Below are 21,577 nucleotides of genomic sequence, written 5' to 3'. Positions count from 1 at the left end.
AAACTCTGGGTTTTTTCCTCCTTAAGCTAGAAAACTATATCCATGAGAACAAGAGTAGAAGCTGGTTTTTTTCCAGTTAGCCACGAACACATACTTCTTGTTATGCTCTCCTCCATCAGAAGGAAATGCAGACTTCTCTCAAAAAAACCCAACCTTGAGACACAAGTCTTAACAAAATTACTTCCAATGTTAAGCTTTAAAATAATTAAAAAAACCCCGCCAAACCCAAAAAACTTGCTTCAGCAAACACCAATTACTGCAAACAGAGTGGTTTTCAAATAACTAAGTTATCCTTGGAAATACTTATGCATGCCACTGGCAGATGTGGCATATCAATGCAGAAGTACAGTACTTTGAAGCCACACTGACAAACATGGCTTACATTCACTAATCCAGTTCTCTGAAAATAAAAAGAAAAAATACGTTTTACATTCATATATATTAATACTGTATTTAATTAAAAAACCTAAACCCACAATAGTTGTTTTTAACTAGTAGATAATGGCTTTAGAAGTTATGCACATCACACAAGAAAAAAAATAATGAAATTCATTTTTCTTAAGTGAAAATAGTGTCCAAGCACAAAACTGGATTTACTTCTACATAAAGTTAATCCAGTTTTCTTTTCTAAGCCAATTTTTAAAACACATTTTATTTAAATGGGACAGGTACAGAAAACAATCAACTGACAAAAGAAACTAGTAAATTCATGCCCATAAATGCTAACACTAACTATAATCACTTACTTTGTTTCAGTAACTTCAAGGGATTACAGTTACTTTGAGGGCTTTCTCTGAGGTCTTCGTATAGCCTTTTCAATTTCTTTTCTGATTTGAAATTGTTTGTATCTTTCTGCCATTGCAATAAGCTCATTAGGAACTACCTGATAGGAAAGCAGCATAAGAACAAGGTCAGTTTTAAATAATTCTAAACTTTCAGACTCTTGCTTTACAAAAATGGTATTTGTGTGTTCCCAAACTTGATTTTGTTATTTATCTGGCTCCTGTCACTTTGCAGATTGTCTTTTCTGTAGAGATGCATAGGGAAATCTTTTTACATAGAAGTATACTGAAATATATTGAAAAATAATCAGCACAGTGTCCCTGGATTTTCAATTACATATGTATGCTAGTATCACCATATCTGATGACAACATATAACCAGCTAATTAAAAATTTGTATTTCAGATCGAAATCTATCTTTCGGTGACAATGAACAGCTGGAAAAAACATCCCGTGCCACTAAAAGGTGATACCATACCATATATATTTGAATGTTACACTATTATGATTGATATTAAATTCCTTTTCGAAGTTTTAAGAGCCTTTGAAGAGAAACTTCGGTACTTAAAGTGTTGCCATAGGAAGGGTTCTCACATGGATAAAACAAAGCTAAAAGAAAGAAAACAAGGGCAGGAGAAAGTGGTCAGTTCTCCCACCACCGGGAGGTCACACGAGCATCTTACCAAGACCCGTGGTGCTTTCTGGCATGTTTGTAATTAGTGGAAAAAATTATGTGTATCATCTGCACACTTTGTCACCTCAGAGTTACTCATGTTTGTAAGGAATGGGGCCAGATGCAAAGAATTACAGACAGACTGTATTGGGTTGAGTGACACTGATCGTTGAATGAAAGAAAAACAAACAAACAAACTATATACCATTCTTACAGATCATGGAACAAAGGCAGTGTCCAACAAGCCTTCTTAAACCAGATCAGGCATAATGCAGACATTAACGCAACATTTACTGCAAAAAGCAGTATAGGTGACTACACTGTCAGAAGAGGTTTTAGATCACTAATCTATCAAAGCCAGCCTGCTTCAACAATCCGATACAGCACGTAGCCACGCAGCAGCTAGAAGATACCCAGTCCAGAATCAGTGTCCCGATTGGAGTGAAGAGCAAGCTTCTGCGGTGCGTGTGAGCATAGTATTAACATGATTGCTCAGCCTCTGTGCTTTGTCCCTCCGCAAGTGGCACAAATACAGTGCAAACAGTACAGTACAAACAAATTTAAATACTGTTAAGTCTCCTTAGAAACGCCTAGATCTGGCAATGCTTGCGCAGGTGAAGAATGCAGCCATGACAAAGGGCCTGATGGAGCAGGAAGGTATATTCTTCCAGTTCCAACTTCTTTTGTTAAGCTTTATAATTCAGCAATGCTTGCCATTTGCTATCAACAACTTTTCTTAAGCTAGCATAAGCGTCAGTTCATTAGTATACATTTTATGTGCTGAATTGGTCTTACTGGTAGACAACTGCCCTGGTTGTCTGGAGTCCATAGAACAGGATGCCTATGCAACAGTCTATTCTGCCTAAGTTTTAGACATTGTTTAGAAATGAAGTGAAAAATGATGCATATCTCTAGCTGAAAGTCATTACAGGAAGTAATGAGACAACATTACTATCCAGCTGAAACACTGGATAATTTTCTTCCTCAGGATCAGATCAGATCCTCTCCTACAGCATGAAACAGAATTTATTCCAACTAAAATTGCAACAATTTCTTGCAAGAGTTGTTCTTGAGTGGACACAAGAAAAGAGTGGGAAGAAGCCTGGATATGGAACATAAAAATCTCAGTGAGGTAATATCCAGCATCTACATCCAGCAAGATTTTTACATGGACAATCTGTGTATCTGCTAAACGTAAAAGCTAGGTACGGTAGTCCAAATGAGAAAACCAAAAAGGATAAAGATGCCATAATTTTTATGTAACACTCTTGGTATTAGAGAGATCAGCGTTCTTCTGCCTGATTCCCTAATAAATCTGTCCATGCTTCCTAATAAGCTTATCTATAAAGATCCCTGCAGCATGATACAGCAATCTTTCTGTTGTACCTGTTTTTCTTTAGGGAGATTATCTGTACATTCAAAATCATGGAAAACATCTGGCTAACAAATGCACCTTACTTGTTTTGAAATTGAAGTATTCTGAACCTTCAGACCATGTTTTCAGTTGCTCTCCTTCCCTTTTGCATGATGCTTTAAGACTGAAGTAATGATATTTTCACTGTCATGAGGAAAAAAAACCCTGGCTGTATGGGTACTTGCCTTCTATCAGCTATAACTAAAAGTCTGAGAATAATGTTGTGACTAACAGTTACCCTTGAAAGTAAGGATTCAGAGATGCTCTTTTTCTCCTCTGAACTCAGAGACTCGTTCCCAGTTGAACTCACACACGTTAAAAGTTTGGGAACTTCACAGTCTGCAGCAGGAGACAAGGCATGGATGGTAACAGCTGACTCGGAACAAGGGAGCTCTAAGTTATATTTAACTGGCTTCCAAGTATCATTACCAGTTTAATTTCTTACATTTTCTGAAGAAAAAATCCACAAACAAAACCAAACCAAAAACCAAAACAAAAAAAACCCCACCCTAAACAAAAACCCAAACCCTGCAACTTTAAGAAGTTATCATCAGGGGACAACTCTTTTTTTTTTTTTTCTTTTCCTCCCTCAAAAGCATCTTATCACGTTTGCAATAAGTGGCATATCTTTCAAAGAAGAGTTGTAAAACAGAAGATTCAGGTGAAGTTCTAACTCAGGGTTTAAAGTTTGAGTTAGTGCCCACAATAACAACCACAGGTCCTTGGTAAAAAGCAATTCAGTTTGTACTCAAACTCCCATCCCTCAAAAAAAAATTTAAAATTTCAACTTGAGTCAGGGCATGAACTGGGGGTTTACTATAAATCAGGCAAAATACTGTTTCTTGTTACAGCAAGGAACAGCAACATAATTGCCTCTGGCTTCTCAGATATGGTAGCAAGAAAAGAATGTTTCTTTAAAATAAAGAAACAAATCATATTCCAGTCCTATCTCCCATACTATTTACAAACATCTGTAAGAAAGATAGTTTGGAAAAGTACATGCAGATATCACAACTGTCAGATACAATAAACTGAAAGATAGCTTAGCTTTTTCTGATACAAATATTGTTAATATTTACACTGTTAAGTAAGAACACTGGTACATGTGTCCAGAAGTGAAAGACTGGAATAAAATACTATGAAATAAAATAGATCCCATGTGCGTGTATGTTTGTTTCTTCTTCTTTGGACATGGAAGGCTTTGATTAAAGTTCCCTGTTCTTTGCTGGGACTCATCTGTAAGGTAAAATACAGCTAAGGATATCCAGGACAAGAGAGACTTAAGTACCCATTTTTTGCCTGAGACATTACAAACACTCACCAAGAAAGTTTCAGGTGGTAACCCAGAACCAATATAAATCTTACCCAGTAAGATGTATTCTTACTTGATTTGCTCTTTCCAGAATCTCAATCAGCTCAGATGCAACCCTCCAATCACTCTTAGTGACAAGCGTTACTGCCTCCCCAGTACGTCTAAACAAGGAATGAAATAACTGTTGATCCTCAAAAAAACTGCTGCTAGGCTTTTCCTATTGACCTACACAGTAATAAATTGTACTACAGGCAGTATTATTGAACTGCTAGATAAAACTGGCTTGAGTATTTACTATGCACATGACAGAAAGCAACTTTTCATAAAGATCAGAATACGGCAATTCACCTAAAATGGAGCAAAGGCACAACTCATTTAAGACTTTTAGACAATAAACCTAGCATAAAGACAACATATGTAAGTATGAAGAGACATACACTCATATAATGATTAAAATAAGCACATACACAAGAAAAATCACTCTTGTGCCAGCCTGGGAAAGCAGCATTCAAAAGTCCTAACACCCAACTACACCACCATGATAGGCTGAAAACCTTGAATTTATCTATGTTTTTTCCCAATGGACTGTCTAAGAAACTAAACAGCTCAGCTCATGGAGAGACAAACAAGGAAGTGACACTTCAGAGTATCTACACTGAAGTTGTTTTGAACTGTAATTCTTCCCCACATTTAAACTAGCTTTCAAACATCTCTGATTTCCATCCACTTCAATGAAATAACAGAAAAGTGGAAAACTTGTTTGCCTTAAATTTAAAAGTGAACCAATTTCAAAACATAAAGCAGTGTGTTATTATCTAAAATATACTTTGATAGACTTGGAGTCTTCACTCCCCCACTGCACATCCCTGTAGCTCTAGCATTTGACAAAAGAACACCTATGCAGTGCATAAAATATTGACAATATATTACTATTTTCTTGTAAACACTTACCCTGCTCTTCCAGTACGACCTACTCTATGAACATATTCTTCAATGTTGCGAGGGAAGTCAAAGTTAAAAACATGAGTAATATCATGCACATCAAGGCCACGGGATGCCAAGTCAGTAGCTACCAGTATTCTGACTTTGCCTAAAGTAAGTACAACAGAGAAAGAGAGTGGGAGTTTATGGAATGAACAGAAAATATACTCCAGTCTATTGGTCTTCTAGTATATAATGCACTTATTCTTAACACATGAAGGAAAAATATGCTTGTTGCATATCACACAGAGTTAACTTCAAATACAAGGTGGTAAGTAAGCACTCAAAATGTGAAATAAAAATAATAGTAAGATGACAAGTAGAACAGCAGGGTGCAGGGGAAGCAAGAAACATGCCTAGCTGATATAAAGGGTCTGTGAAAAGAACAGAAACTTCCAACAACTATATTCTCAGCTGGCATCCTTATCAACAAAGGATTATTCTTTGTTTTATTAACATGTGATCACATAACCCCAAAGTATAACCCTACTGGCATAATCAAGAGCAGAACTGTTTCACTGAAAGCACCATCATTTGACACTTAAATTTACCATTCTGTAGACTAAGACAATATTGATCTTTTCACAGAGATTTAAAAAATAAAATAAGTCTTACTTTTAAATAATTTAACTCTTGGACATTCCAAATTTTATTTAAGAGCAATCTTTTTGTTTGCTGGGTTTTTTTTTGTCAAATTAACAAAATAAACGTATCATCCAGAGCTCTTTAATATTTTCATTTCTATGGTACAGAAGAGACATGGCACTTACAAATAGGCAAAGTCCTGCACATGACAAACTTTAAAAACCTGGGCTAAACAAACCACTACTTCAGTACAAACATACCTTTCTTGAAGTCATCTAAAGCCTGTTCTCGATCACACTGTTCCCTGTTACCATGAAGCGACTGTACTGGAATTCCCTGGAGACCAAAGTCACTTGCTAAGTCATCAGCTCTAAGATGAAATAAAACAATGGTTCTTAAAAGGAGGGGGGGGGGGGGAAGTGCAGCATCTAGATTTAGTTCCAAAAAGCTAATAATGTGACAACAAAAGCTAAATGTGTGCCTAAGGACAAAACCCTACCTAGGTCAGCTGATATTTATTATAAAACAGTATGAAAGCAAGAATATTCCCCACATAAATGTTTGCTTTTATTTATATGTAAGAAAAACAACAGATGGATTTTTTGTGTTGTTCACTCAAAAAGCTCAGGTATGGTACAACGGCCACCCCCCCCACCAATCAGGCCTTGTATGCACCAGCTGCCTATGAAAGTAAACAGTACATCGCATTAATGTATCCCCAAGAACCTTAACATCTACTTTATGTGAAGTTGAGATTTACCACCACCATTAATGATATTGAAAAGGATACAAACTACCAGTCAGTCTGTAGAAATGAATAAACAAACAAATAAAAATACTACTACTACCAGCATATTGTTGACATGAGCTGTTACGCTTGGTAATTATTATGTGAACTAAGAAATGATCCAGTATTTCTGTTAGAAAAAAATGAAGAGATGTAATGCTGGAAAGTGATTACATACGTAAGTTTTTTTCCCACAAAAATGATGACCTTATCTTTTGGCTTCATAGAGTCAATGAAATATTGCATGAAAGCTTTCTTTTCCTCCTCAGCGATAACAATAACTCTCTGTTCTACCGTATTTACTGCCTGTTAAACAGCAAAAAGGGATGTTAAGTAGAAACAGGTTAGAATAATACCATTTCTGTTAATTCTCGTATTACGGTACTATAAAACTAGTAATATGATACCATGAAAAAACTATTTTAAAACCAAAATATATATCAGTTTGGAATTCAAACAATGCAGATTTATTCGTTGTTTCCTAGTTGCTTTAGGAGAATAGTAAAATTTGTCTTTAAGCAGTTTGCCAAATCATATATTTGCAGAGATTTAGAGGGTACAGATTAGCAGACCAGTGAGGTGAAATAAATATTCCCAGTATTAGTGAAAATCAGATTAAAGTACTTAAATTTGAGTATATTTTATGTTAATCCAGAGCAAGTTGGAACAACGGCAGTCTTACTTGAAAGGACAGCTTTTAAAGAAGATTCTGTAATCTATTTGAAATTATCAGTTCTGTTCAATTCTTCCAACAACAGTTTGTAAATAAAACTTTACTTCATTATATTTGAAGGTTGCCATAGAATGTCTAAGGTATACTATACAAGTAGTATAAAGGTCTAGACATTCTCATGGCACTGCATCATGATTTTGTGGCAAGGGTTGAACAATCAGCCCAGTACATAAAAAGATCCTCTCTCTGTGTGGGAACCCTTCCCCCCCAGAGGTCACCTCTTCAATTAAGAGAAGCTCCTGTAAAAGAGATGAATGCATCGGACAGGAGAACTAAATTGCACTTGGTATCTTTCAAATTCCTATCCTCTGTCTTTGACAAGTAATGCCCTTTGATAAAAGCATAGGTCTGAACGGAACAGATAAAAAGTACATTTCCCCCCCGTATTTCCACCTACAAGTGCACTGGATACTAAGTTTCCTCATTCCCTATCACTAAAAAAAGTGGAACTGAAAAGGAAAACTTTGTAATTTAAGAACCAAACTCAAAGCAATCTCTGGACCAGGATGCAGAGATCTTGGAAGAACTACTATTACTGTAAACTCTGGTGGTACTGGAGTCAACTACACATTGCTGCACAAGCATGACAAGTATGCAACTACACCTACATATTAGAAGTTTTGGACTTTAAAGACAGTTCTTATTCCAACACGTACATTCCTGCTCTAGACAAGTGCCCTTCAGGAGTTTAGCACAGAGCTTCCGCTCCCTTTGACAAAGCAGCAGTTAAGAAACACAGGTCCAGATAAGGATCTCTACGCATTAGAAGGAAAAACTTCAGAAAGATGAGTAAGGAACAAGAACTTGCTGAACAGAAGTGAAGGCTGTAAAAACAAGGGCTCAGGCAAGAACACATGGCGCTGTGAAGTACAATATTCAAAGTTCAATTTGATCGATACTTGTCGATGGTGACATCTTCTACTGAAGATCTAGGACTTCAAGATCTTGTTACAGAAACATAAGAACAAAGTTGCTTTCTACTTTTTTTTTTTAGTTCTTTCTAACCTTTTCACAGTGCTTTAGAAGAATAATATGGAGCTGTTTTTTCAAAGTTCAGATTGATTTTAACATTACATGCATTTACTTACATATATTTACAAGCAAAATATTCCCTGGTTTAACTGTAGGTTCTTCTCCAAAACAAAACAAAACAAAAAAGCGCTCAGGAACAGAACAACTTACTGCTAAGTCAAGAGTGCCAACATATACAATCATAGGATTTTTCAAATAAGATTTTGCTAGGCGACGAACACCGTCAGGCCAAGTAGCACTAAACAGGAAACAAAGAGGAAAAGAAGCACATAAGAATAGAGTGCAAAACCTTCTCCAATTCATTAATTTCATCACATTCTTCTTTCTTTCTTATACACCAGTGAAACACTTGAGTCTGCAATAACAGTAGTGAGTTTATGTAACATTCAGAAATAATCTTAATGAGTCATTAGTAAATAGTACTCAAGCTTTAAAGATAACTTTCTAGGTTAAAAGTACAGGCAACAGTTCAGGAGCCTTTCTAATGAAGCCAAAAGCGAGTTTAGTAGTTCAATGATACCTAATAAGTTTCTAGTCAGTTTTTATCTCTAAAACAATAGCTCCAATGCAAAAATGTTATAACAAAAATTATTGTTGGATTATTCTACTGTTAAGCTCCCAAAGCTGCGTAATTTCAAAATTAATCCGAGTACAGCCTAGCACAGATACTGATCAGAAGGTTAGGATACACATTTGGTCCTAGATGGAAAAAGGGAAGTTGGCATTTCAAATTGCTATGGCAAATTCTAGCACTCCCAAGACACCTTCCTTTTTGGGAAGAACTCAGTTGTTTTTATAGCTGATGTAAAACATCAGACAAGGGGTACAAAATGAAAATAAAATTGTCAAATGACTCATTAGGACTGACTAGGCAGAATTAGAAAGAAAACTGGTGCCATTCCCATTTAGGCTGGTAAAAGTTGTAATAAAAATGACACACTTGTTTTGAAGTTTACTTGTTCAATAATCTTATGTTTACAGTGTTCAAGTACTGAGCACTATTATGCTTACATACCTTGTCATAACAGTTTGTCTGTCAGGCCTCACATCTATTAGGATCTTCATTATCTGAGGTTCAAATCCCATATCCAACATTCTGTCAGCCTCATCTAAAACCTGCTCAGAACAACTTTATTTATTGTGTCTAGTTCCTTAGATAAGGGTTTCAGCAGACATTACATGGCAGACCATTTTAATGGTAAGAATTTTAATTGCAGAATCCACTCCATAATGTATTGCAAAACCTGTTCAACTTCTATTTCACCACTCCAATTTTCTTGAGGCTTTTTTTCATTTAGTAATACATTTGCAGGCAGAACAAGAAAATCCACAGCACCTTTAAGAGCACTTAAAAGTCAGTGAAGAAGAAACTACAACTGTTTGTTTAACAAGAATTTGGTTGGTGCCTAAAACTAAGCACAGAATTAAAAAAAAGAGAGAGAGAGAGAGAGAGAGAGAGAGAAACCAAAACCAACCAAACCTGGGTGCGGGGGACCCCACACAACACACTTTCAGTAAGACATTTTTGGTAATTTAAAGGGGAAATCTCACTTCTACCTTGTTAGAGATCTCATACCAGATCAAAATATCAGTTATCAATTTAGTTCCTCATTAGAAGTAGGAAAAAAGCCAGACCATATATTCTGGTTCACACTAGGACACTGTAGAACTCCCAGAGCTCAAACTTGTTTCATCTGGAACAAGTGAGCTGAAGGTCTGAGTACAACTGTTTGGAACTGACTTTTTTTTTCTAATATACAAACACACTTGTGAATGTTTTCAGAGTCTCATACAAAGAAGGCAGCTGCCATCCAAGACTCATTTTTCTCCTTTAATTTTCAAATAGCGTTTATATAAATCAAAGTTCTATGGATCATGCTTTTAAGTACTGACATTTTCTAGTCACTTATGTGGAGACATAAGACTTTGATGATAATCCCTTTCTACTGTCCTTATTTTGCTGTTCCATTCTTGTCAGATGTTTTATTCTATTAAAGGTTTTTAGTACATTATCTATGTAGATCTCTGAAATAATAACAAATCATCAGCTGAGAGACAGAAGACAAGAATTCTATTTCTTGATTTAATTCTCTAATCTTCAAAGGACTCACGGAGATTTCATTAACGACTTGGATTCTAATACAATGGCAAGGCTGAAACATCATTAATTTTGTATACAGAGTTGGCTACTATGCCCCTTCCAGCAGCAGAAGCTTTCTAAGCTATTAAGCACACTGGTACTTTGCTGGAAAGGGAGAAGAAAGCACGTAAGTATGTGTATTAGGTGGATCAGAGCAGTGAAGTTTACTTTCCTTATTTCTGATAGCTGCTTAATAAACAAATAAAGGCTTAATGAATAAATAAATAAAGGCTGTAGTAGATATAAGATAGAAATTAGCACCATTTTTTCCAAATGCCTCGTAGCCAGGTCCTGGTTTATAAGCTATATCTCCCCCCAGCTGACATAATCTTAGGTTTCTTGTTATCTATACATATTTACTTTTTTGTTAATATTATTAATTTCAGTTCTATTTTTTGGCAAGAAATTCTTACAAGCCAGTTCTTCATGTGAAAATTATTTTCTTTCCTCTTTTTAAATTAGTTATAAGTTTTACACTTTTTTTTTTGTATTTGAAGAATAAAAGGATGACTCCAATCTACCTTCTATATCCTACTTCATGATTTTTCTATACAGAGATATATATATGTTTTTAGTATATTCTTTCACCTAAATGCTTCCCAATTATTCATGCACAACTCCAATTTCCTTCCTTATGCTTTATGAGCATAAAGTCAAAAGAAAAAAAGCACTCAGATTACTGATGAACGAATACCAATTTACACTGAACACAGTAAAACACAAAGCAATCCTCAAATGACATGTACTGTAAATAATCAGGCCATATATGACAGAATTTCCCAGTCTTTCTTCCAACATCATGAAAAAACAGCTTATCTTGAATAAGTGGGTTCCTAAAAATCTGAATCAAGACTGCACCTAACTTGATGGTTCTGTCAGGCAAGATGACAAATTCCCTGCCTCCAGGGCAGGTGAATACCTTGTGTACAATGTATATTCAAATATAATTAACTCTAACAGAGTTTGGGTTTTGGCTTTTTTTTTTGTTTTGTTTGTGGGTTTTTTTTAAACAAACAATTGTATCCCAGTCTCTGACCTTGGAAGGCCTTTGGTAAACAATTATATCATACCAGGAAATAATACTCAGTGCACTTTGGGAGCATTCACAAGACTCAACAATATCTTTAAATGAAAGCTGTAAATGAAGCTCTTCAGTGAAGAGCATTCTTCATCCAAGGTGTTAAGTTGAAGTCTAATACCCCTCTCTTTTCTCTGAAATAAGGCTTCAAGATTAAATTATTTGTTGGCTGAAAACTGACAGTGAAAGCATCTTATATATTAAAAAGTACAAGAAACTACAAGGAAAAAATATATGATAAGATTAAAAAACCACAGAATTTTGGATGTGCAACTTCTCATATGGGACATAAAGAAGCACAGCATTTCCAGAAAGTCTGAAGCATGAGATGTTAACCACCTTGCAAAACATGGTCCTTGCACTGGTATCAATATTCTGAAAATATTTAACTGCTAACAGTACAACAAATGTTTTTCTCCTGCTTTACATCATCGTATTTTTCAGTTTGATAGCTGATTCTTTTTAGTAATGTCATACTGTAGTATATCGTGCACATACTGAAACATCTGATTTTGGTTACATACATCCTCTTTGCTTTACAAAGCAGCATGTGCTGGAGTATGACCGTACTTCACCTTGGTAGAGAAAGATTACTAATGTTCCTATAGTTCTCAGAAAGCAGGTTTTCAGGCCTTTTTTCCTCCTGCTTAGCAATTACATGTTACACTTTTACACAAGGCTACTCTTCCGTCTTCCAATAATCCTCTTTTTTTCTAGATGGCCAAATTTCTAATGATGCTATACCACCACTAGCCTTGCCAGTAAGCTCACAACTATTACCTAGAATTGGAGCTAACTCGTTACGGCATAATGAGTATTTAACCCTCAGAGGGGAGTGGGGATGGAGATAAGGGAGGGAAAGCAGGCCAAATTGTCAAAGTAGGCAACAAATCGCCAGTTAAACAGACAACTCACAAATAATTTGAGTATATGAAAGTATTTTACAAAATACTTTGTATGGTTTTAAGCGTCCAGAACAGCAAAAGGCAAGAATGGAATGAAGACAAGGATTCATAACAATGATATTTTCCCACTGAGCTCAAAAGAAAGTCAGTCACCCAAACACTTAAATACCTAACTGTTTCTGACTCTGGTGCTTACTGCACAAGTTCTAATAAGAACGTGAGTCACTGTTAACCTTTGTAAGAAAAGGAAAAGACAACTTGGGAAAAGCATTTCATCCATTAATAACTGATCCTGACAAAATGAAGTTTAAAACAGCAAACATTACTAATGTGAGATAACAGTTTAGCTTACTGTGCTAGAAGCCTGTTTTATTTTTTTCTAGGGAATATTCCACATCTGCAATGCAGTTATGGCAAGTAGGAACCATCCTGCCAACACCAATCTCAACATTAAGATGTATTGTAATTAAGACTTAAAAAGTTTAAAAAAAACTTCATTAAAACTTAAGTTCACACTAAGTTAACCACTTCCCAACTGGTGCAATACTCATCCCATATCAGCTACTTGCCAAGTATGTTATGCTCTTCAAATTTATGAAGTTGTTCATCTGAAGATCATTCAGTCTGCCAGGAGTAGCAATAACAATATCCACACCTTTGGTAACCACGTTTATCTGTCCTTTTCGGTCCCCACCACCATATATGCAAATACTGAAAAATAAAATTTTTTTACAAAAGCAGTGTATTAAGGTTCATCTAAAGTCAATCTTTTTCAAATAAATGCCACCATGTTGCTTCATTTTAAAAAGTATCGTCTGGTATTACCAAGACGAAGGAATACAGCAAGTGTGACTGATAGTATCACAGTAAATAATGGACTTAATACTGCATGATACTCCCTCAACAGTTCAGCAATAGCTTTCTGCTGAAATTGCAGTGAAAGTAATCATGAAAGGAAGGAAGATGGCTATGAAGCTATGAGTATGTTTTGGGTTGTTCTGAAAATATTCACACCAAAATAGACAAACGTATGACAGGATGCATGATTTTCTAAACAGTACCATCAAAAGTCAGATGTTCTGCTGTTATAACAACCAACACATTCAATAAGGTATCAGGCTTACACACAAACTTAACATGCTCTGCAAAACTCCTTAGCATTTTTGGGAAGGAAGCAGAACATACATTTCACTATTTGATGACTACAAGACTAATTCTGAATGCCATACAAAGTTACCAGAGAGCCCTAAAACTAAGTTTCGGAGTACAGTAATGTCTGTTGAATACCTTAAATGAAGATCTACACTCTCAGCAGGTTTGTGGATGAAACCACACTGGGAAAGCAGTCAATACACTAGAGGGCTAGGCTGTTACTCAGAAGAACCAGAAAAAACTAGAGAAATGGGCTGACAGTAATCTCATGAAGTTTAACAAAAGCAAAAATGGGGATGGAATTACCCCAATGGCTGAGGGCCAACATGCTAGAAATTGGCTTTGCAGAAAAGACATGGGCAGGCAAGAAACTGAACATTATTCAGCAGTGTAACCCCACAGAAAAGAGAGCCAGCTGTGTACTATGGAGAAGGTAGCCAGCAGGTTGAGAGAACTCGTGGTCTCACAAGTGCTGAGTAAAGGGGAATAACACCTCAAGCACAATATCCAGTTTTTGTACCCACTGCCTCTATTACAAGACAGACATACCCATACTGGAGCAAGTCCAGCAGGCAGCTACCAAGATGGTCAAGGGGATGGAGTGCATGATGTGAAAAGCTGGTAACCAGGCTTGTTCAGCTGAAAGAGGAGAAGGCTCAGGGAGATGCTACTGCTGTCTACAACTACCTAACAGCAAGATGCTGAGAAGACACAGCCAGACTCTTCTCAGCTGTCCACACAGAAGGACAGAAGCAACAAAGCTACAACACATAGAACTCCAACTATATAAGAAATAGATTTTCACCATAAGAATAGTAAAAACAGGTATTCTAAAAACTGGGGAAATACAAAGTCTGCATTTACTACCTTCCCCTCCTCTCTTAGCAAATGCAATTTTAGTAGGTGAATTAAGCCACAAGCGGTAGGAAAAAAAATATTACTTAACAAGCAAGTGAGAAGTAAGATTACCTTTTAATTCCTTTGTACGTGTACTTCAAACATTCTGCCTCTACTTGAAGTGCCAGTTCTCGGGTGGGAGCAAGGACTAACATTCCTGGCCCCCCACGCTGATCTTTGGATCTGCAATAAAGCATCTTTAGAATGTGGGCTAGGCAAAGTCCATCGCATCTGACATCGACTATTTTTATACCATTCTAGACTTTCTCAGTAACAGAATCTATGGTGACAGATTCGGTACTCATTCCACCAGGTTTATAGGTTTTTTTCCACTTTATGATTTATTATATTCTTTACTAGAAAACCATCATGTAGGGGGTGGGGGCGGGGGGAAGTACCCACAGCTAAACAAGTCAGACATGTAAGCAGTCCTTACATTGGTTGTGAAGTCAAGTGAATGAATCCAGGCATTAAGTAGGCTAATGTCTTCCCGGTACCAGTCTGTGCTATACCAATAAGATCAATTCCTTGGAGTATGATCGGCCATGCCTGGGACTAATATAAACCAACAAATACTTAAATATACTTTTCTCTTGAGCTTTAGTTAAAGAGTCGTTAAAATTGAAGAAATACCTGAATTGGTGTAGGCTTTTGAAAACCAACTTTTCTAATATTAGCCATAATATCAGGATAATGCTCAAATACATCTTCAAATTTACAAACAGGATTGGGAATGCAGCGTTTTTCACCTTCTTTTAAGTCATCACAGATTATATTATTATTTTCTTTCCTGTATAGAATTAAAGAAGTGCAATTGCTTTAACATCTCATTATCTGAAAAAGTAGAGCTAACACAAAAGACTGCCTTTCTGACTTTTTTTTTTTAAATTCCTGGAACAACAGAAAACAAGTTCAGGCTCTTGAATGAGACTTCTAACTCTTCTTCTAACTTTTAAGAAAGCCTTACTACAGAAACACTTCTCCTGGAGGCATCAATTACCATTTTTTCTTAAGAGTGATTAATTTGAAGTTATATTTGGTTATTAACATGAACTGCAGTCCTGTCATATCAGACTTCAGTTATACTCTATTACAAATTAAATAACTGTGACAAGTTTTTAAACCTAAAGACAACCCAGAACTCAGAGGAATGGATTGGACTTCTTTGTGAAAACTCTATATTCTGACAAAAGCCTTCCTGAAATATTTTCAGAGCAGCTTCCTGGATGCTCTAGAAAATACAAACAGAACAGTTTAGAAAAAAGAACATTGTCAGTAAGACAAACTGAAAAAAAACCCAACAAACCCAACCCAAAAAAACCCCAACCCAACAAAACCCAAAATACAACAACACACACAAAAAGCTACATTAAAAACTGAGGTTCTGAGGCTACCCCCAATTAAGAGGTATTAATATGCATAAGTAGTTTATCTTCATTCCAGTCCTGTACTCTTCTGAAGATTGCATTCAGCAAATAGTTTTACTTCAAGCAGGGTGTGGGCTAGGAAAAGAATGGGTAATTCAACCTCTCCTCATGTTTACATTTTTTTTTTCAATTACTGTCTTTTTTCCCTTAAAGCAAATAAATTAGATGAAAAAGGAAAAACATTCCATTATCACACAAGTGCTATTCCTCAATGCATGTTCTGAACGTACAGAACAATGTTCTGTTGCTCTTGACTAGCTCTGACAGTAACACATACATATACTTCAAGGAAATGGGCATCAATTCCATGCTTTGCTCACTGTGGCAACCTTTCTATGGTGGGCATGCAAGAGGAAAACCAGACACGATGCAAAAAGAAAAGTAATAAAAGGTAATGATTCAAGAACGTTCACCAGCTTCATTAGAACTACTGAAAAGGGTTGAAACTATTACCAGGGCCTGAACCAAATCACTTGAAACAGATCAGCTGCTTTTCTTGCAAAGTAATCATGTAGCTTGCTGGATCACAATGAATGGATACAGTTAACTGAGGCATGTACTCAGCAGGATGTACTTTTAAAGACTAGATGGATAGGAAGACAACAGTAACAGAACTTGAAATTTGTTCTGAAGATGGTATTTGACTAAAACATATGGGGGAAAAATGGTAGCCAAGAGGTATTCAACATGTGAACAATCGTATTTGGAAAGACCTAGAAAACGTGAACATGCTGTCTCACAAAATGCAAAGAAACAGCCAAAATGAATGAATGGTCTTGATTTTTTTCCCTTCTGAAAGTCAACTAGATGATACACTTTTAGAGAAGCAGTTAATCCCTAACGTTAATTTTCCAAGCAACTAATAATACCCCATCTGCTAGTTAGAGTTTAACTCCTAAGAAAGAGTTCCTAAGAAGATCTAGTTTATTACAAGACCCTAACATTAATGCTGCTGTCTCAGTATTTCATCTCCCACTTTCTGGCCTTTATACCTTAATAGTTATTTTTGCCAAGCAGATGATTCCCTATAGAAATGATCTTACCGCCATAGTTCCACTTCTTCTTGTGACATAGATGCAGTCCTTGATGATTCTTTATAGAAGTTTTTCTCAATTGGAGGCAAGTCTTAAACAATGAGAAAAAGTAAACTCAAGACAGTAAGAAATGCTACAGGTTCAGGGCAAGTCTTCTAAAGCTTAAGATGGAAATTTTGAAAGCCAAACAGTGCCTTGTACTAGAAGACTAGTCAAAAGTGGCAGAAGACTATTGCTGTTCATGTAAAAGATGAAGTCTGAGAAACACTGAAGTATCTGCAAAAGAATCACTTCCCCACATTTCAAATTCTAAAGTAATTTCTACTCACATATATAGCATAACATTTAACAATTCTCAGATTTTTGCTGTGGCCACATACAAAATAAGAGCATTTTTAAAGGGTGAAGTAAAAATACCAATTGAATGGCAAGTTTAAGTCTTCACACAGCACCTACAGTGTCCTCCACGACTATGCTGAGAAATGCTGATGTGGTCACTTCACTGCAAATACTTAACTAATTTGGACACTGAAAGATTCAGTCATCTCAAAGCAAAAAGTGGAAACGTTTAAGCATTCAACAGATTTATCATATAAAGACAAGTACCATACAATCAAAATTTTAAAACTAACCTGCCCACTTCATAGCTTCATATTTAGCTTTGTTTTCTCGAAGAGAGTCCCAGTTAATCACTGGTTTCTTTGGGTTATTTTCAGGCTTGATAATATCCAAGATTTTTCCTGCAGAGTTAGTACCAAAATGCTGCTGTTTCATGGAATCTGTTGCAGGGTCAGGGAGACACACACCCTCACCCCCCCCCTCCAAAAACCCACAAACACCTTATTTTCTTTTTCTACTGTAAGGCCTCTTACGTGATTTTGAATAGGCGTGAAGCATTTAAATAGAAAATTCTTTCCTAGGTCTTAGACTGAAACATCAGTAAAACATGTATAAATCCATTTCTGATAAAAAAAAGAAGCACATCACATCTTTAGCTACTTAAAGAAAGTAATGACAGGTTCTGAAATGCTGCTCCTCCACCTATCAATAAGGCTTGTTGTACAGCAGGCTTTTGAAAAACTTGTGAACCCAGTAGATGATGTGCGGACAGAAAGCTTTATTTTTAACAGCTACAAGAGCAAGGTTTTCTTCTAAAGCATCCAACGACACCACAGTAAAGTCTCAGTGTAGTTACACTCTATACTTTTTTGATGAGGTTAACACTTTGTAAGAAAGGTTTTACACTGAAGATAAAAATGGCAACACAATTATGTATTAGTGGAAAAGCAGGAAACACAGGGAAAACACAGACACATGTACTAAGGAAGTGTTAATTATTTCTAGTCTCTTGAAACATACTCATCCACCTTCTAGGGCACTTCTAAAATCAAAACTCACAGCTACTCCATTCCTTATTCTAACACTGGAACACAAGTCTCAGATCCCTTCTTCTTCATCAGTGCCTCAGATCAACAACTATGGATGTTGTTTGCCCATGCAAAAAGTTGTTGGGAGCACGTGAAAGACAAATACCAGTAACATAAGCAGCACTTCAACATACAATCATTACTCATATATCCATGTAACAAAGTTAACACAATAAAGCCTAGTAAAGTGAGGCATGATGTGCGACTTCAAATCTTAAATGCTAACTTCCCATGAAGTAGTAAGAAAATAGCATCGCTCATGCTATAATTAGTACATGGTACATTAGTACATAGACTACATTTATAAAAGCTTATCGAATTTTAATACTGCACAGATACTACATTAAAACTTAAACTAGAACCAATACTTGTATTTCGGGGGAATTGGACAGATAATGCAAGAAACCAAGTAGTATAACATTCTGCATTCATTAAAATTGTTGAAAACACACAGGAACAGATTTTCATAGAAGTCTGGCAGTTTGAGGGCGGGAAACTGTTCATAGCTGAGAAAGGAGGATGTCTAGATATTTCTAAGGAGGTATGCCATTGCCCAAGAACAAGGCAAGAGTTAACTCACTTTAGTAAAATACCAATATAAAAACACTCCAGCAAACTACCGAACGTATGGAAAGACAATCCATTGTCTTTTTTTTTTCCAAACCCACATTTCTTACCTTTTTCAGTCCCACCTCTAATGTAGTTTTGTCCAGATCTCATAACAGCGTCGTCAATCAACATCTTGGCTTTGTTTTGCACAGCAACACTGCCAAAAATCTTTACTTCAGCTTCATAGGTTCCCTTTATAACCTACATTCATAAAACCTTACTGAGTTTTTTTAATACTGCAAAGGCAAACATCATATGAGAAAACGTACTGAAAACAATCTTTGATTTTTTTTTTGTCTGAATTTTAACTTCTCTTCCCAGGAAAAGGCCCTTTAATTCCCTTTGCGAAAGAAAGGAAAACAAATGCATACATAAAAAAAAAAACCCAACCAAAACAGTAAGCTTTTCCTGCTTTCACATACCAGTCAAGTGGCACCCTCAATTCCACTTCCTTTTTCCCAATTCTTGTAACAGAATAGAATTATTACAGCTACTGCAACATCCTTCAATTTGCTGCAGTAATTCTGAAGCATGGAAGCAAAACAAAGTATGTTCCCAACAGAGGCCAGGCCTGGATGACACACAGCACATGGTACCTTTATCCTGGAACCCGAAGAATCCTCAAGTTCTCTTATTTTAGCTCCACCCCGACCTGTTATAAAGATACACTTAAGCTATTACAGAGATTTAGACCAAACCATCAAAAACTACACATGGTAACTCTAAGCATTTCAGTTGTGACCAAAATCTAAGACCTTCATATGAGCACACGCATCCAAAAGTAAAAGAACTTGTGACACTGAACTGTTGGAAAATGCAGGTAACTTTTTTGGCAATTAACCAAACGCAAGGTGCGGGACGGGGGAGACACCTCAGTTGAAGAGATGCAGCAGCAAAACCAGCTCAAGAGCCACCCTTCCTCCACATGACTGGAGAGGGGCTTCAGCCCACTTACAGACTGCTGGCCGTAAGAAACAGACAACCCAGCCACTTTAGGGAGGAAAAGCTCAGCTACCCTGGCCAGTGGGAGAGCTCCACTTTTCAGCCAGTACCCTGCAAAAACATCCTGCCATCCTCAGGCGAGAGAGGTGTAAGGGAATCACAAGGGGCTGGGGCCCTTCCACGGCCGAGGAGAGGGAAGGCAGCCATGCACCTCCTCGGGGCACAGAGGGAGGGAGGGAAGGGGGGTTAAGGGCCCACACCAACAAACCTCTCGGGTCCTCTCCTCCTCCCCCCTCACCTCAGCGGGCCAAGCCCACCCGGTGTGTGTGTGTGTGCGTGCGGCCGTTATTACCTATGAGAGCCCCGACCAGGGCGTTATCGAGGTGGAAGCAGAGGGGCGCCACGGCGTCCCCAGCCTGGCCGGCGGCGACTCGGGGCGGCCGCTGCCGCGCCGCTTCCCGCGGGCCGCAGGAGCCTCCAGCGCCTCGAGGCCCCCGCTCTTCCTCTCCGAGGCCGACCGCCGCCTCCCACCGCCACTCAGCGCTCCTTCGTCCCCCGCCGCCCTCTACGGAGGCGCGGCTCTGCGACGGGAGCGGCGGCCGGCACAGGGGAGCGGCGGCAGAAGATGGCGGCCGGCACGGGGGAGCGGCGGCCGCAGAAGATGGCGGCCAGCCCGGCCCGCCGGCATCCTCGTCGCTGCTCGTGTCCCAGTCAGACATGGCGGCTCCCCGCCTTGGGCTCCGCGGCCCATGTGGCGGGCCTCAGCCCGCCTTTGGCTAGGGAGTGCGCTGATTGGCCAAAGCGGGCCGCTCCCTGAGCAGTGATTGGCTGGCTCCCGCTGAGGGCCGCTGGGTCCCAGGTCCTGCCGCCATCTCCCTCCCGTTTCCTTCGCCCGCCTCGGGGCAGCCCTGGGTGGGCTCCGCCGAGGAGGAGGCGGTGGTTTAGGACGGGAGGGGCACGAACTCGGTCCTGAACGTGTGGGAAGCCCCCGAAGACTGTAGGGGAGAGAGGCAGGCAGCCTCAGGGGAGGCTGGGGAGTGAGGAGTAACTTGGCTAGGTGTCAAGGCTTGTGGCACACGGGTACATCTCAGTCCGAACTTCTTAGGGAAGTCATAATATTTAACCTCAAATTAAGCTTTAATGGTACTTTAATGAAGATTTTAGTGTGACCGAATGTACTAAGGCTGATACAAAATTGGAAACCGAGTCGCAGAACAGCTGAGGCTGAAGGCACCTCCGGAGGCCATCTTGTGTCCGCCCCCCCGGGGCTCAAGCAGGGACACCAAGAGCCAGTTGCCCAGGTCCGTGTCCGGGCGGCTTTTGAGTATCTCCAAGGATGGAGACTCCACAACCTCCCTGGGAAACCTGTACCAGTGCTTGGTCACCCTCACCGTGAAAAAAAAAACCCAAAACCCAAAACAAGAAAAAGCTAACACCTCCCCCTCCCCCCTTCAATTACACTGAAAATCTGCTAAAGGAGGGTTTAAATTTCCCCTTTTAGGCACGGTCGTGTACTCCTGTTGTACAGAGCTGAACGGTGAACGTGAACGTACGTGTCTCCATGGTTGCACATGGCCACCTGTGCCTGGCTGTGGTGACCTTTAGGGTAAGTCTGCAGGAAAAACGTCACGCCGCTCTCTTCTGACCCTTCCCTGCTATCTCTACGT

The 21,577-nt window shown here is 38.3% G+C and overlaps 1 protein-coding gene across 1 annotated transcript; it reads right to left on the bottom strand.

Moving 5' to 3' along the window:
* Positions 1 to 631: 631 nt before the first annotated feature.
* On the bottom strand, positions 632 to 20,629 carry DDX43 (DEAD-box helicase 43). The gene is made up of 16 exons (XM_069804672.1): positions 20,263 to 20,629; positions 19,565 to 19,620; positions 19,037 to 19,169; positions 17,565 to 17,672; positions 16,942 to 17,023; positions 15,105 to 15,261; positions 14,908 to 15,026; positions 14,544 to 14,654; positions 12,992 to 13,133; positions 9,315 to 9,415; positions 8,450 to 8,537; positions 6,713 to 6,840; positions 6,008 to 6,117; positions 5,133 to 5,271; positions 4,255 to 4,342; positions 632 to 883 (listed from the first exon to the last, which is right to left on the bottom strand). The coding sequence occupies exons 1-16, from the start codon at positions 20,627 to 20,629 to the stop codon at positions 776 to 778; spliced, it is 2,037 nt and encodes a 678-aa protein (XP_069660773.1). The 3' UTR covers positions 632 to 775.
* Positions 20,630 to 21,577: the final 948 nt, after the last annotated feature.

Source organism: Haliaeetus albicilla, chromosome 17, assembly GCF_947461875.1.
Source record: "Haliaeetus albicilla chromosome 17, bHalAlb1.1, whole genome shotgun sequence".
Classification (NCBI taxonomy): domain Eukaryota; kingdom Metazoa; phylum Chordata; class Aves; order Accipitriformes; family Accipitridae; genus Haliaeetus; species Haliaeetus albicilla.
Note: the sequence above shows the minus strand (reverse complement) of the source record. Positions and strands in the feature narration are given on the sequence as shown.

Bases quoted from the DNA above. Each gene is read 5' to 3' on its own strand.
- DDX43 (XM_069804672.1), bottom strand. From the start codon at position 20,629: ATGTCTGACTGGGACACGAGCAGCGACGAGGATGCCGGCGGGCCGGGC. The intron at 17,673-19,036 runs GTAAGAAATGTG...CTAACTCTGCAG, and splicing joins TAGAGGTGGGACTGAAAAAG to GAAAAATCTTGGATATTATC. The intron at 13,134-14,543 runs GTAATCTTACTT...TTTATTTTTCAG, and splicing joins ACGTACAAAGGAATTAAAAG to TATTTGCATATATGGTGGTG.